This window comes from Vidua chalybeata, chromosome 21 (genome assembly GCF_026979565.1).
Source record: "Vidua chalybeata isolate OUT-0048 chromosome 21, bVidCha1 merged haplotype, whole genome shotgun sequence".
Lineage (NCBI taxonomy): Eukaryota > Metazoa > Chordata > Aves > Passeriformes > Viduidae > Vidua > Vidua chalybeata.
In genome coordinates, this window is record NC_071550.1 from 9,106,314 (window position 1) to 9,122,117 (window position 15,804).

Below are 15,804 nucleotides of genomic sequence, written 5' to 3' on the forward strand. Positions count from 1 at the left end.
ATCCCTGATGCTGCAGCTCATGCTGGGCTCGTTTCCTCCATGGAATCCTTTGCAGGACAACTTCTGACAGGAGAATTTGGGATATTTTTCTCTGAGACCTCCGGAGCCAAACCCCAATCCCAACATTAGGAGGGGACTGTGGCACTGGACATCCCTGAGGGCACTTTAACGATGCTCCTAAGGCAGGACCATGTAGCAGTGCCATGAGCCACTCCCCACAGCAGCTGCTGGATGAATCCTCACACACTGCTCCCTAACGCTCTCCCCAGGCCTTATTTAAATGTGCTGATTCTCTTTTCCAGATTTTGGAACGGTTTGGAATGGTTTTGGAACTGTTCTGGACCGTGGCAATCAGCAGCCAAATGGCTCCTGCTCTCCTCTGCAGCAGCAGCAGCTCTGCTCCAGTGAGAAGGAAAGTGAGCCCATGCACATGAGCACGCTGAACAGCAGGCAGAGTGTTGGGAAATTCAGCTGAAAGGAAGATAATTTAGACAGGAAAATTATTATCTCAGTGCCACTCACGGCTCTCCACGGTGACATGAACTCTATTCTAAAGAATCCCAGTGCAATTTCTTTTCCATCAGACTAATAAAGCTGAAAAGGCAATCTATCCTTCTTTATTAACTACTCCAAATGCTTCACCAGGGCTGCTTTTCTCACTTGACTTACATAAGAATTAAAGCGAATGGGGGCCATCGTTGCTCTTAATGGAAGAGGCCATGTGCTGGAACAACTGGTGGTGCAGCTGAAGGCTCCCCATTAAAAATGAAAATCAAAGGGCTGTAAGCAAGGCTGGCTGAAATTTAAATAGATGTCCCTCAGGAGCTTCCTTCAGAAGCTGGGAAATTCTCTGCTCCACTTGGTGTCCTACAGGGTCTGTTAGTGTTTACAGCAAGGATATTTCCTGCCTTCAACCTGAGCTGTTTTATGAACCAAAATTGTCTTTGGGAGCCTCTGTCACTGCTGACTGAGGCAAGACAGAAGTGCAGGTTGTGGTGGGAGCTGGTGTGGGGACAGGGACAGCAAGGAATGGCACGTGGAGGGCGACAAGGGATTTTCTGGAACACATCTGGGGCTCTGTGACCCCTGAACCGACCCGGGCAGGGTGTGGCAGCACTCACTCACTTGGGCTGGTGATTCCGGTGCTCCTTCTCGCCAGCCTCCCCCTCCTTCTCCCCGCTGTCCTTCTCCACGGACTCGTAGGTGGACAGCGCCCTGTTCCTGAGCCGGTGCCGCCGGTGGGGCTCCTCTGCGTTGTCCCCCTTGGCCGCGGGCTCTCCGTCCCTGTTCCCGGAGCGGGACCCTCCGCGGTGCCGGGAGCGCCGCTCGCCGCGGGCACCGTTGGCGGTGCCGTTGCCCTCCTTGCCCGGCCGGTCGGACGAGTGCCGGTGGCTGCGGTGCCTGCGGTGCTCCTTCTCGGCCCCTTCCTCCACCGAGCCCCGCCGGTGGTGCCTCTTCCCCCCTTCCTGCCCCCTGTTACGGTCGCTTTTCCCTTCCTTGCTGCCCCCTTCCACCTCCTTGCTGCGGCTCCGGTGCTGCCGGTGCCGCTCCTCCTTGTTGCCAGCCCCGGCTTCGCCGCTCTCGTCCTTGGTCACGTCTCCCTTCTCCTGCTCTCCCAGCTTCTCCTTCTCCCGATGCCTGTGGTGCTTCCGTGGCGCTTCTGCCCCGTCAGTGGAGGTGGGTTTGGGGTGCTCCACCACCTCCTGGACATCCACGGGGCTCAGCTTGGTGATGTTGTTCCTGCCTTCGCCGCGGGGCTCCACGACCAGCGGCCGGTCCAGGTGGGTTTTCATGTCGGGCCGGATGTGCAGGGTGGTGGCGTACCGGACCCGCTCCTCGGGGTCCAGCTCGTTGTACAGCGCCTCGCAGCTGGCTCGGAAGTTGTGCATCCGGATCTGGCTCGTCCTCTGCTCCCAAACCGACTTGGATTTGGAGGAATTCTGCTGCTTGCTAAGGGCGGGAGAAATGTGAGAAGTCAGCACCCGACTTTGCGCCAATTCCCTAAATGCCAACCAAAAAAATTAAAAAAAAAAAGAGGGAATTTTCAGCTGAGGTGGGGAATTAGAGGGTCGAACCAAAGGAGTAACAGGGATGGAGAGAGAACGTAAGCAGGGAAAGCCAGCAGGATCATCCGTGTTAGTTTGCCCACACACTATGAGATCAGCCCTCTGGAAAGGAGTTATTCTGCATTTCAGAAATGTGGAAGCCTCGGGAATAGTCTGAAGGATTAAAACGTCAGCACACAAAAATCACACACCTCAGCCAGAGCTTTGGAGCAGCCCACAAAGCTTCCCAAAATTAGCAGCACTTTTATCCCCACCTGGAAATATCTGGATGAGGAAATTAGCAGTGAGCAAGAGAAGTTAGATCAGCAAGGAGGAGCAGGGAAAATGAAACTTGTCCCTGAGGATCCGAGCCTGCCACCAGCCCCTTCCCCTTCCAGCCAGCCCCAGGGGTTGTTTTCCAGCTGTGCTGCCCTGCTGGCTCATGGAACAGGTCTAAAACTGCTCTAAATCCACAACATCCTTCCAGGTGAGCATGGACACATCACCGGAGAAGGGAAAAGTACAAGTAGGAAAGGAAAACTGTCCTGTGCACCAGGAAAAGAGCCCAGAGAGTGGGAGAGTCACACACAGATCCATAGAATATCCTGAGCTGGAGGGACCCCAAGGATTGCCCAGCCCAGCCCCTGTCCCTGCCCAGACCCCCCAACAACCCCACCCTGGGCACCCCTGGCAGCGCTGGCCAAACGCTCCTGGAGCTCTGGCAGCCTCGGGGCCGTGCCCATTCCCTGGGGAGCCTGGGCAGTGCCAGCACCCTCTGGGGGAAGAACCTTTCCTGCTCTCCAGCCTGAGCTGCCCTGGCCCAGCCCCAGCTGTTCCCTGGCTCCTGTCCCTGTCCCAGAGCAGAGATGGGAGCTGCCCCTCGGGAGGAGCTGCAGCCCCCGGGGAGCTCTGCCCTCAGCCTGCTCCAGCTGAACAATCCCAGTGCCCTCAGCTGCTCCTCACGGGCCCCTCCAGACCCTTCCCCATCTCAGTATCCCAAGATGAAGATGAGATGGGAACACCTGGAGACCCCTGCTCATCTCTGTCACCCCCTGTGCCCAGGACTCCTCCTCTGGCATGGCCTGACTGCTTTGATTTTTCAGCACAGCATTTGGGTTCTCACCACTGCATTCAAAGTGACCACAAACCCAATCAGGGTTTGAAGGTTGTGAAGGGACAACTTTTTCTTTTTCTCCTAAAAACCTCAAGCCAAACTCTGCTTTTCACTGGCTGCCAGGGCAAGGTCTGGATTTAACCTCATGCAGGCTCAGCACCCATTTTTCCTTAATGAAACTTTTTCTAGCAAAACCAGGAAAGGCATTTTCCTCCTCCCAGACTGCTCTGACATCTCCATTCCCCAAACCTCAGCCTGAGCTGTGCAGCTGGAGGGAGCAGAGCCCACATGGGAGGCAAACACAACTTCCTTACGCATTTTCTGGGCTCCCCTGGCAGTGGAAAAAAGCAGCTTTTGCGTGTTCTGGTGCTGGTTGGGACTGTCTGGCTCTGTCACCGTGCACAGACCCCAGGGAGGTGACGTCTAGCCACGCTCATGTGGCACAGTGGGAGCTGTCAGAAGGGTTTTGTGTCGCTGGGCTCTGCTGGGGAATCGCTTCTTTACCAAGGTTGCTGCTGCCTGGTGCTGCTGAAGAGGAAAAAATTCACTAAAAGCCCTCTTGAGAGCACCCAGGCAGATGTGAAGAAACCTCATTTAGTCCCAAAATCAGTGCTGATTACCAAAATTAAATATCTATGCCCTGTTGCTGAGTTCTGGACTCATTTTCCAGCAGCCGAGTCCCCCATTTGCACCACGGCAGGAGAACAAGAGATAAAAATCACAGCTCTAAATGTAAATAATACCAGAAGGTCCTGGAGACACGGCTTAGAGCCCTGCTCACCCCAAATCCCACATTCAAGGGAGGACAAGCTCCTCCTGAGGCAGAGCCCCCTCCAAGCTGGCACAAGGATGAACAGCCCCATCACTCTGCGCTTTCTTTAGTTCAAAATGATGAATCATTTAAATATTCTCATTCATCAGCAGCTTTCCTTGGTCTGAGAAGGAATGAGGAACGTGCAGAGCCTCCGACTGCCCAGCCCTGCTGCCCTGTCCAAGGGTTTCTGCACAGGAAAGCTCTGCACAGCTCGCACAGGCAGCAGCGCTGGAGCTGCCTGGGATGGGCATCCCGGGGTGTCCTGCACGTCCTCTGGGATGGGTGGGTGCCTTGCTCTGCCACACCCCAGGTTTTAGCTCTGCTAAACCCAACTGGGCTACAAATCTCTTCAAAGGCAGGCTCAGGGAAAGCTCAGGGATTTTCTGTGCCTGCCAGAGCTCCCTGAATACTGCCACAAACACCTCTGTTCTTAGGGAATATTCCTCACTCCATAGTGACAGTGCTGGGGTGGGGACCGGCCTCTGTCCTGTGCTTTGGGCAGCACTGAGCTGACAATCAGCCTTCATGATTAATTAGAAAAGTGTCTTTGTGCTGAAACTTCCAGTTTATCTAAAACCCAAGAGCAGAGGGAGGAGCACAGCACTCCCTGCTCCATCCTGTGCTCCATTGCCATGGGACAGGAACCAGCAGGGCTGGGACACGAAGCCTCAGTGTCCCTGCAGTGACTCCCCAAAGCAAAACACAGAGAAAACCATCAGGCAGCTGCCACGGACACAGCCTGTGCTGAGCCCATCCCAGCTGCCTTAGGCTGGAAATGCAAGATGTGCCTGGAGTGTGTATTTCCCATCTGTCAGAGCTGGGGCAGTTCTCCTCTGTGCATTGGGCACTTTTCTTTATCTCTCCCACAGCCAATCCTCCCTCCAGGAGATCTCTTCTCTTCATGGCCACTGAGTGTCCCTGCATGGCTGAGAAAATTCCAGCATCCCATGGGGAGAGGCTCTGCCCAGGGCAGGAGCCAAGCATTCCTACCTGGATCCAATCTGACCTTGGAACAGCACAGCAGCCTTTGCCCACTGCATTCCCAGAGGAGCAGCTTTCTGCCCACTGCATTCCCAGAGGAGCAGCTTTCTGCCCCACTGCATTCCCAGAGGGAGCCCAGGCCCATCTCCAGCAGCCCTGGAGCTCCAGAGGAAAACTCCAGCCTTGTCCAGGATCCTGCTCCAGCAGAAGCACAGCTGGCACTGCAGGAGGGCTGAGCCCCCATGGAATGGCACTGCTGCCACACCCTGACCCACAGCCTGCCAGGGCCTGCTCTCACTCTGGGTTTTTCTTTTGTTTGTTTTTGTTTTTGTTTTTTTTTTTGTTTTTTTTTTTTTTTTTTTACTATTGCATTTCTAATTGTAATTTTCCTGTTAAAGAACTGTTATTCCTATTCCTATATCTTTGCCTGAGAGCCTCTTAATTTCAAAATCATAATAATTCAGAGGGAGGGGGTTTACATTTTCCATTTCAAGAGAGGCTCCTGCCTTCCTTAGCAGACACCTGGCTTTTCAAACCAGGACACCAGCAAAGAAGGAAAGAAAATCCCCTCCATCAGGCTGGATGTGGGGAGGAGGGAGGTTGGGATTCAGGGCTGATCGTCAGCCCAGCTCTGACACGAGCTGTGCCACTGCAGAGGGGTTTTGCAGTTGTGTTTCAGTTCCACCGAGAATGTAAATCAGTTTTTAAATGATCTCTGAGCTGTTCCCAGTGCCCATCACTCAGGGCTGAGTGAGAGGTGCCGCCAGGGAACTGCACCCCTGAGAACCTGCAGGAGCCAGGCAGTGCACACATCAACCCAGCTCAGATCCCTGGGTAAAACAGGCACTGACATTCCGAGCTGGAGTTTCCCAGCACCTGGAAATGAGCTGCATCCTTAATGCTGACACAAGTCACGGAGGCGAGTGCCAAAAACTCCAGCACAAAGCCACCCGCTGGATCTGGGCACCAACAACTCCAGAGCAGGAGCTGCAGAGGCAATGCCTGCACAGCCATTCCTCTTTCCACAGGGAAAACACTCCCAAAAAATGTTTAAAATGGCAAATTGGGATATTTACAAAGTGCAGTAAAAACCCAATCAGGAAAACACAGCACGTGTGAGCTCAATTCCATCTCCAGAGAAGTGAGGAGCATCCCAAATCCCATCATCCCAAATCCCATCATCCCAAATCCTGTCATCCCAAAAACACCACTCAGGAGCCAGAGCCAGGGCAGAGGGGCTGCTGTGGGACTGGGGGCAAAGCACCTGAGCACATGGGCCCTGTGGGTACAGCACTGGGAATTCCAGAGCCAGAGCAGCAGCAGGAAGTGGCAGCTGCTTGTCCAGCTGGATTTATCCAGCCCTGGCTCCCTCTGAGTCCCCACAGCCACCGAGCTCGGGATCTGTGGCAGCTCCTCCTCTCCTGGTGCTCCCTGGGCACGGGGACAGCCTGGGAGCTGATTTATGGCATCACTTAAAACAAAGCAGGGCTTCAGCCCAGCTGCCTGCCCGGGAGGAGATGCAGCAACAGGAGGGGTTTAGAGGAGATGGAAAAGCATCAACAGGGCAAAAATTAATTCTTCTGCTTCCCCTCTCGTCTGGGGCAGTGAATTCTGCTCAAATCAGGGCAGGCACAGCCCAGCTACAGCACGAGCAGGGCAAGGCTTGTCTAAACTGATCAAAAGATAATTTGTGAGAACAAATATTTACTTCACAAAAAAAAAAAAATCCACAAAAAAACATAAAATTCCACAAAAAACCATAAAGCCAACTGCTTATCTGAACCCTGCTCATTGCTGGCTGCTTAAAACCATCCTGAAGCCATTAAGGAAATTGCCCTGTAAATCACTCCTGACTTGCCAACATCCTACAAATACTGCTGGTAATTCATTGCTTTACTCCCCATCCCTATTTTCAGGAATATTTGGAACTCTTTGAAGGCTCTGCTCCATCCCAGATCCTCCAGGCTGGAAATGTTGTAGATACCACTGCTGGTACCAGCTCCACTGGTTTTCCTTGGGTTAAGACACCAACAAACAACTCCTGCCTGTGGCTGGAAAAAACCCTCAATTCCTGGAGAATCAAATAAAATTCATATTAATGAATCAATGGCTAATATTGGTATAAATAAAATCTGCAAGCACTGTGTGGTTTGTTCAAGAAAGGGAAGTGTATTTTTAGTCAGATTCTAATCTTAGGTTGCTCCTTAATGATTCAAGATTTTGTTCCCATAACCTTTGAAATCACTGCTGCACTTCATGAAAATCCTTAAAATTTTGCTGCAGTAAGTAATGAATGAAAGCAGCCCATGGAAAGATAATAATTCAGTGTTAAAAATAACCACACATTACACACTGGCGGTGAAATTCTGTCTTTCAGATAAAAGGGAATTTGTTGTTAAAATACAACAAAACCTTTCTACTCAAATCCTATTTTCTGTTCATGAACTTGAACGCAGGGTTCATAAACTCCACATTTCTATGTTCCACTTGGAAAACACGATGGGATATTTCACTTTGGGGTTGGTGTGCACAAAGCCCAATGTTTTATCTCTCTGGAGGTTTTTGGAGAAATGCTCCTTAACACTCACTGAGAAAAAAAAGCACATTCAGCTCATCCATCTCTGCACCTTTCTGCCTGTCAAAACTCCCAGCAGCCAGGAAACACATTGGAAGAAACGATCCAAAAGAAGACTAAATCTAATTTATTCCCCTAATTTTCACTGTCCCAACCCCGTGAGCCACCAGACCTGGGCACAGACAGGTCACACCTACTTTGGGCAGTCACAGAAGCTCAACCTTGGTCACAAGAGTTAAATTCCAGAGTCTCTATTCTGGTGGGGAGTTAACAACAAACCCCGATGAAAAATGCCACAAAATGTGGCCAAATCCTCCTTCTAAAAGGATTTTGGTACCTGCACTTTGATTTCATCCTTTTATAAAAGGCAACTCTGCCTCTGGAAATTTGGAAAAGGGGACAAAATCTGTATTTTTTTTTTAAAGGCTAGTTGGGAAAACATTGATTGGGAGCAGTTTGGGGTAACTTCTGCTGGGGGAAATGGAATTTTGTGTTGAAGGCAGTTCCCAGCACCTCCCTTTCTCCATCCTGGCCCTTCTGTCAGGGTGGGAGGCACCCAAAGTGCAGCTGAGCCCTCTCTGCACCTTCCTGCCTGTCAAAACTCCCAGCAGCCAGGAAATACCCTGGAAGAAATGATCCAAAAGATGACTAAATCTAATTTATTCCCCTAATTTTCCCCGTGAGTCATCAGACCTGGGCACAGACAGGTCACACCTACTTTGGGCAGTCACAACAGCTCAGTCTTGATCACAGAAGTTAAACTCACATAAAGCATCAACATATTTTAAATCCCAACTTGTCCAAGATCCACCAGTGCACAAGGAGCCCCCAAACAGCCAGGGAAATATCAGGGAGGAAAAGCTGCTGGAAAAGCTGCTGGAAAACCTGCTTGGCTTCACAGTACCTTGGTGCCTGCTGTGAGGCCAGGACAAACCCCCAGGCTGGAATTGCACTTACTTGAGTCTCCAAAAGCATTTAAAGAAGAAAGACAAGGTCACACAGTTAAAGGACAACCCAAAGGACACTTGTAGGGGTGGGACAGGAGCTGATGAGGAGTTTTTGGGGTTAGTCAGCAGCAGTAATGATGTTTTTACCAACCTGTTGGTGTCAAAGCACACCCTGACCCACAGCACAGCCAGCAGGATTGGATTGGGAGGAAGCACATGAGTGAGTTTTCCACTGTGTTTGCCCAACTCCAGCTCCAGGAGTGGCCAAGAGCCTCATTAGGACAAAATCTGTCGCTTTAAGCTCCAGCTCGAGAAGGTCAGAGAGCAAAGACATAACCAGCTTTTCAAGAGTTTTCCAATTTAGTCTCACTTGGACCCTGTTTCCAGAATTCTTTTGAAGTCCTCCTCCAGTTTTCCCTCCAAGAGAGCTCTCCTGGTTCTCCCACGGAACCCAGAGTGCAAACACTGGTGGAACATCAAAGCCAACAGCCCAGCACAGAATAAACACAGAGAACAGAAAGAAATACAAGTGAGAACAAGACAAACCATCAAATGAGGGGAGACAGGAGAAGAGAGGAGAAGAGTTCAGGAGAAATGATGGAATGGAATTACGGGAGAAAAATGGAGGAAGGAAGAGGGGGAAAAGTCACAGTCAATGTATGGAGCACAAGAGTTGCTCACAAATCACAAGCATCAAATGACAATGACACCTTCCAGTCCTTTCCCTGGATGTTGGTCTGGAGGCTTTCCACAATGATGGGAATGGTTTTTTAGGGAAAAAGAACACAGGGTGAGTGAAGGCACCAGGAGAAGGGGAAGGTTGATAGAGCTCTAAATGAGAAATCCACTTAGTGAATATCGTAACAGAGAGCAACTCACGGTGAATTTACGCTGGAGACTGACGAGCTGCGAGATACAGTACCTCGAGTTTGCTTTACAAAACTGCACATGCAAAAAAACAAAACAAACAAAGAAAACAAAAAGTGAGAAAAGAAAAAGCCAAAACAACTAAACAAAACCAAAACAAAACAAAAAAAAAAATCAAATCAAACCAAACCAAAGGAGCACAGAAACCATAAAAGACATCGGGAGGAGACTCGTACAGGCCGTGTCCTGTCAGATGCAGACGGGGAGGAGACCGGGCAAGCTCCAGGATTGCAGAAGCCACGGACACACCACCCTCTGGAGAGCAGGGACACAACCAAAGAGTCCAAAACGGAACCAAAAGGGAGCCAAAAGGAAAAGGTGACCAAGAGGCACACGATGACCGCGGGGCTCCGCGGCTCCCTGGTACTCACACCGCCAAAGTCCTGCAGGAGCCGCCTCTGCGACCTGGGGAGGTCTGGCTGCAGCCACGGGGGGATTGTGCTGCAAACCCTCCTTTCCAAGTGGAGCAGGATGCTAATTCCTGCTCTTGGCACCAGGAGGAAGCTTTAGCACGGAGCAAGGGCTGGAGAGAGGACCTCGGGCTCCAAAATCCACCTGAGCTCCAGCAGCTGGTGCCAGGCAACTTCTCCTCAGCCCCTGCCTCAGACTGGCTCTTTGGAGGCACCTACCTCTCTCCTTGGGATGGGAATGGCTCAGACTGCCCAAAACTGGGTCACTGGGCCTAAAAACCTCAGCTCTGCTGCAGCTTCAGTGGAGCAGGGCCCAGGGCTGAAAGGAGCTTCCTGCAGCTCAAGGAATTTTGTAGATTCTCCTCCATCTCCTCCACACCATTTATGTGGGGGGTTCTAAATACGGAAATCACTGAATCACATAGAAAAGGCAGGGAATCCACAGAAAACCAGCATTGTAAATATCCTGATTGATCCTGGCTTGGGGCATTAAATTTTTCCTAGCTCTAAATGATCATTTTTATTAATCTACAGTGTTCCAAAAACCCTCCCCAAGACTGAAAATAATATCCCTTCACCTCCTGATTTGCCTTTCCAGTTGCAGCATTTTTCCTCCTCCTTTCATGAGTGTTTAAATCTGTTAACAATCAATTCTAGCCAACCAGAAGGCCCAGTTAAAATCTAATGTTCTTTGGGTATCATAGAAGTAGAGTTTTAAATATACATTGATTAAAATTAATGGATTGTTCTAAACAGAAATGTTGGCTCAGCTACTGCATATAACACAAAATCCAGAGGTTCAGAAACCTGGAGTGAATATAAGAAAAATTATGAAGGCATCATAAAAGTTGTGCTTGAAGCAAATAATCTGCTGAGCAGCCAGGTGAAGTATTTTAAGCTAAACCCCAGGATTTCTGTGTTTGTCTGGTGCCAAATGAAACAGGAGCAGAGGCAGAGTGGGGGTGGCATGTCCTGCGTGCTGGCCAAGGAAATGATTATTTCCAGGTTGGTCAAGCTGGGGACCTTTTTACTCTTTGGCAACAAAATCCTGCAGAGAACAAGCCCCTGACTGCAGGGCATGACCAAGAAATTCCTTTGGGAAAACTTGGGATGGAGGAGAATGCACGGGGCTGCCCTGATTCACCTGGGAGTCAGCACTGTGCAATACGTGTGGAGATTTTGGGTTTAATTGTTGAAAATTGTTGAAAGCAGATGAACATCCCTCAGTGGGAGGCTGGGATGAACCTCTGTGTGTCTCCCTGCCTCGTTTGGTGCTGGGCAGGGTGAAAGCCATGCTCTGTCCTTGTCACCTGTGCAGGGAATGTGACACAAGTCCTGCAGCGCTCCAGGCTCACTGCTCTGTTCCTGTGGCTGGATCTGCCTTTTTGAAATCATAAATTTGCCTGGAACCACCGTGTGTGAAACCACAGGGCCAGCCCAGCCTCCTTTTCCAGGGCAAAACAACATCAGGAGTTGATTTTCACCAGATGCTACTTACCAGGAAGGAGGGACAGAGCCCAGAGAGTGGCTTTGGGTGACACCAACGGAGAGGACAGAGAGCAAAACCCACGGGAGGAATCAGAACCTCACACACTGACACACTCCGGGGGAGGAGGAGAGGGAAGAAATCACAACCAGCAAGAGAAAAAGAACACCTCTTCTAATCTACACCCCCGGCACAGCACAGGGCACGGGCTGGGTGTTCAGGCAGCTTCTTGCTGGGTCCTGTTGGGTCCCCATAGCCCAACAGAGACGTGGAAATCAGCCACGGTACTCCCAAGACAGAAGGAAAACATGGAATCTCCGAGATGGAAAACCTGGAGAAACAGAGCAGTTCCCCCCTCCCTGCACCCCCAGACCTGTACAAAAGGGCCAGAGGGGTCAGGGTGAAGTGACTGAGGTGCCACCTCTGGTGGCTTTTCTGCCTTGCTCACACTGACAGGCACTGTCCCCTGTGGGACTGCAATTACAGCACCAGTTCTGTGAACAACCCCAGTGGGACCAGCATAAACCAGTCCTGGAGACAGAGGGAGGTCCTTGGAGGCTGGAAAGTTGTCCTGGGAAGCACAGATAACTCTGGAACAGCAGTGGGCAATGTGACAAACTGTGCTTAGGTCTGGTGCCCACGTCCAGGAGCTGTCTCTGCCACTGCCCACCATGTTTCATCCACCACCCAAGTTCTCCTCCCACCCAAAACTCACACCTCACACCCATGATTAAATGATTCCCTTGAATCTGGCTACAACTCTAATCCATTACCTCATGGAATTAATAAAACCCCAAAACCTCGTAAATCACAGAGTGCAAAAAGTTCCTCCAAGTGTGACTGACTACCTGGCAGGATCCTACAAATTTAGGGGTGCTTAAAAATTGCTATTTCAAGGCTTTCCCCAAGAAAAGGTGAGGAGAGGGCACTGGGGAATGCTGTGGGTGCCAGGTGAGCCCCAGATCGTGCCCTGCCTAGGGCAGGGTGTGCTCGTGGCAGCCCCTTTTGTACGGGCCATTGGTGCAGCTCTGGCTGGGATGGGGAGGGCAATGGGGAATTCTGGCATCAGGCCAGGCAAAACCAGGAAAAAAACCCAAGTTTGCTTTGGGGTCTTTGTGTGACCCACAGGGACGAGCCTGAGGGCTCTTCCTTCCACTGACAGTGGCACCAAAAAGTGCTTTGGACATCCAGTGCCTTGGAATTGTCCCCTTGTCCCCCTTCCTCCAGTCTGGCTGCCAAGGAAGCTGCACCAATGGTTTGCCCTAAAGACCCCTGGCTCTGTGAAGTCCCTCAGGTGCAGAGGCTGAGCAGGGCAAACGACACAGAGGGGCTGAACAAACCCAGAACTCACCTCCAGAAACAACAAAGCAAGGAAAATGCTAAACGGAAAACAAACAAAAACAAAAAACATCACAAAAAAATAAGAGTGGAACAATGGGCTCGAATCAAACACATCTCCTGTTTTCAGCCAAACATTGCAAACAGTGACAGAACCAACGCACCACCCTCGCTTTTCATCCTAAATAAATCCTTCAGGCTAGAGTTCACCAGGTGAAAAAGGAACTGTGGTCAGACAAATCTGCTCAGGTCCCTTTGGTGGAGCAGAGAAATGCTGGGGGCTGGATGAAGCAGGAGCTGCAAACCAGGCTCACTTTTCATCCAGAGAAATGAAAATCCACAAAATAAATCCTGCAGGACAGAGCTCAGCAGGTGGAAAAACCAACTGTGGTCAGACAAATATGTTCAGGTGAACGCCTTTGGTGAGGGAGGAAATTTCTGGGAGCTCCAAAGCAGTGCAGGATGTCGTGAGGCCGATGATGAACGATCCCTCCCAGCACTGCAATGATGAGCCTGTTATTAAAGGAGATCCCCATCAATCACACAGCAATTCTCAGCTCCCACAGCATCCAGTTCCAGGTGGGGAGGTGAAGGTGCCTCTTCAGAGCCTGGATAACACTGGATAACAACCAGTTCCTCATGCTTAGGGAATGATGTTCAGTAACCAGCACAATAAATGGAGCTCAGAGCTGAGGAGGGGGGATGTTGGAATCCAGGACATCCCTCTGGCTGCCCTGGCTGTCTCAAGACCCTGGCAGGGGGTTTGGAGACCTTGGCACGAAGTCAAAAACACCTGTGGCTTCAATTTTAGCCCATGGAAAAAGCTGCCAACTTTGTGTGAGGAATTACAAGCCACAAGGGTTTGAGTAGTGTGGTAGGTGAATTAACACTGGGTGAAGAAGTAGAATTTTGGGGTTTTTAGAATGTGGTTCAGAGGTACAAAGTCGAGGGACTTGGGCGTGTTCTGGCCTTCTTCTTCTTCTTGCCTTCCATGTTTTGCTGTGATGGTGCCACTTTTCTGTTGGTTTCAGGCACAGACACACTGTCCAACATCAATGACAGATACTGGCACAATATTGTAACCATGGCACATGGAGTTTTTGGTATAAAAGGTGAACACTGCCCTGAGGGCAGACAGAATGCCATGGCTGACTTGCTAGACGGACCTCAGCAGGTCAGAGAAAGAATGTTCTAGATAAGGAAAAATAAACAACCTTGAGAAGCTGATCCCACACATTCAGACTCCTTCTTTGGCTGCACGGGCTGGGAAACGAGGACTTTTACACTCTCAGGGTCAGCCCAGCATTGAGACCACGAGAGGGGCACAAGGGGACAATTCCAAGGCCCTGGATGTGCAAATTTGATGGAGCTTGGTTAGGAGGGGAAGTTGGGGCAGGTGATTAAAAGATTCCCTTGGATCTGGCTGCAAATGTAATCCATTACCTCATGGAATTAAAAAACCCAAACCTCGTAAGTCACAGAGTGCAAAAAATTCCTCTTCAGGCACAGCTCACCCTGTATTGGCACGGGAAAAATGCCAGAGGTGGAGAATCCAACACCATGGGAAGGGCTGGAAGGAGCTTTAGTGGGAGCTGCAGTCAGTGCTTGGAGCAGGACTGGCAAGGGCAGGGAAGAAAACAGCACCTCAGCCCTGGGACAGCACAACCAACATGAATTTTCACCAGGCTCAGCCCAGGGACAGCTTTGTCACCTCTGTGGGAACACTGGGAACATGAACATCTTGATCAAGAAAATCCAAGTCACGGTGTTCTCTGCCACCACCTGTTTGGACTGATGCAGGCAGGGAAAATATCAATGTTTTCAGAACATCCATCCATGCCATCGATGCCTGCTGTTCTAGAAATCCATTTTCACATGTTGGGAAAATTATATTAAACTATAAAACTAAAAAAAAAAAAATATTCCTTAGGAGAAAGTACAAATAGAAATTGATTGGGTAGAGCCACTTTTGCAGGAGCTCAATCCCAGTTTTCCCAGGCCTTGCTCACTGAATCCTACAGGGATTGGATTCTCAGTTCTTTGTACCCCAGTTTTGGGTTCTGGTGATATTTCCATTTACCAGTAATCCCATTTTTAAGAATACCCAGCACTTTCGGCATGTCCAGCTCTGGATCTCATCTGCCAGGACTTGCCATGGTCATGACATCTGCTCCACCCTCAGAGCACTGTGGGGAATAAGAGCAGGAGAAAGGAAGTGTTGGAGTGGATTTGTGTCGCCCTGATTATCAAGAGTTCTCTAAAGCCTTCTGAGTTTACATTCTTGTAGAGAACTTTCCCACACAACTTTCTGTAAACAACCTATTGTTTTGTATTCTTTCACAGAGGCGGAGAAATTTGATGTACAGGTAGTTTGTCCAGTGTCATTGGAGAGGTGGCACGTTCACCCTCCAATCCACTGGCACCTTTTGAGAACTATAAGAGATTAGAGTCAGAGAAAATAAATGAGTCTCTTCATCGTGACCAAAGCTGTGATGTGTCGTTTTTCCTTGTGTCATCTGGTGACAGAGTTGGGTGCCAAAAGGTCCCCAGATCAGCCCTACTGTACTGGAGAGGGGTATCCAAGGGTTGGTGGCTGCAAACCACCCCCTGTCCAAGATTTAGGGGCTGCCAAGCCCCTCTGGAGCGGCCTGAGGATGGACATTCCATCCCTGTATGGGTTCTTCACTTGAGAGCTGGATTTGATCCTTGTGGGTCTCTCCCAGCTCAGAGTATTCCGGGATTTATGTATAAAATAAATTGCTTTGAGATGGCTTCATTGAACTTCACAGGTCACGAGCCACCAATCCATCCAGCCCCTCTTCCCATCTCCCAAAATCTGACTCCTCCCTTGCCTGTTCCTCCAGGGCCTCATCCCTTTGGGCATCAACCTCAGGACCTAAATGCTGCTTTTTTCCCCCAAAGCAAAGCTTTGTGAGTGGCTGTGGGAGGCTCAAGGAGATGTCACAGGGTGTCACAGGTCAGGAGATGTGAAACCACCCTTTCCACTCTGCTCATGTGAAATTCCAGGCCGTTGGGGCAGGGCAGACTCAATTGGAGGCAAAATTGGCAAAAATACACAAATTTGTCCTCACTTTGAATTGTTGTCACAAAAGTCTCCTTGTGCTTTTGAAAACCTGGTGAAAAATGATGGGAAAAGGTGATTTTAA

The 15,804-nt window shown here is 50.2% G+C and overlaps 1 protein-coding gene across 2 annotated transcripts in view; it reads right to left on the reverse strand.

The window, feature by feature from the left end:
* CACNA1B (calcium voltage-gated channel subunit alpha1 B) overlaps positions 1 to 15,804 on the reverse strand; it is a 298,976-nt gene that overhangs the window by 76,036 nt on the left and 207,136 nt on the right. For both annotated transcript variants that reach the window (XM_053961845.1, XM_053961844.1), the window contains exon 20: positions 1,126 to 1,950. In XM_053961845.1, coding sequence (XP_053817820.1) covers positions 1,126 to 1,950 — 825 coding nt within the window. The remainder of the gene's footprint in view (positions 1 to 1,125; positions 1,951 to 15,804) is intronic.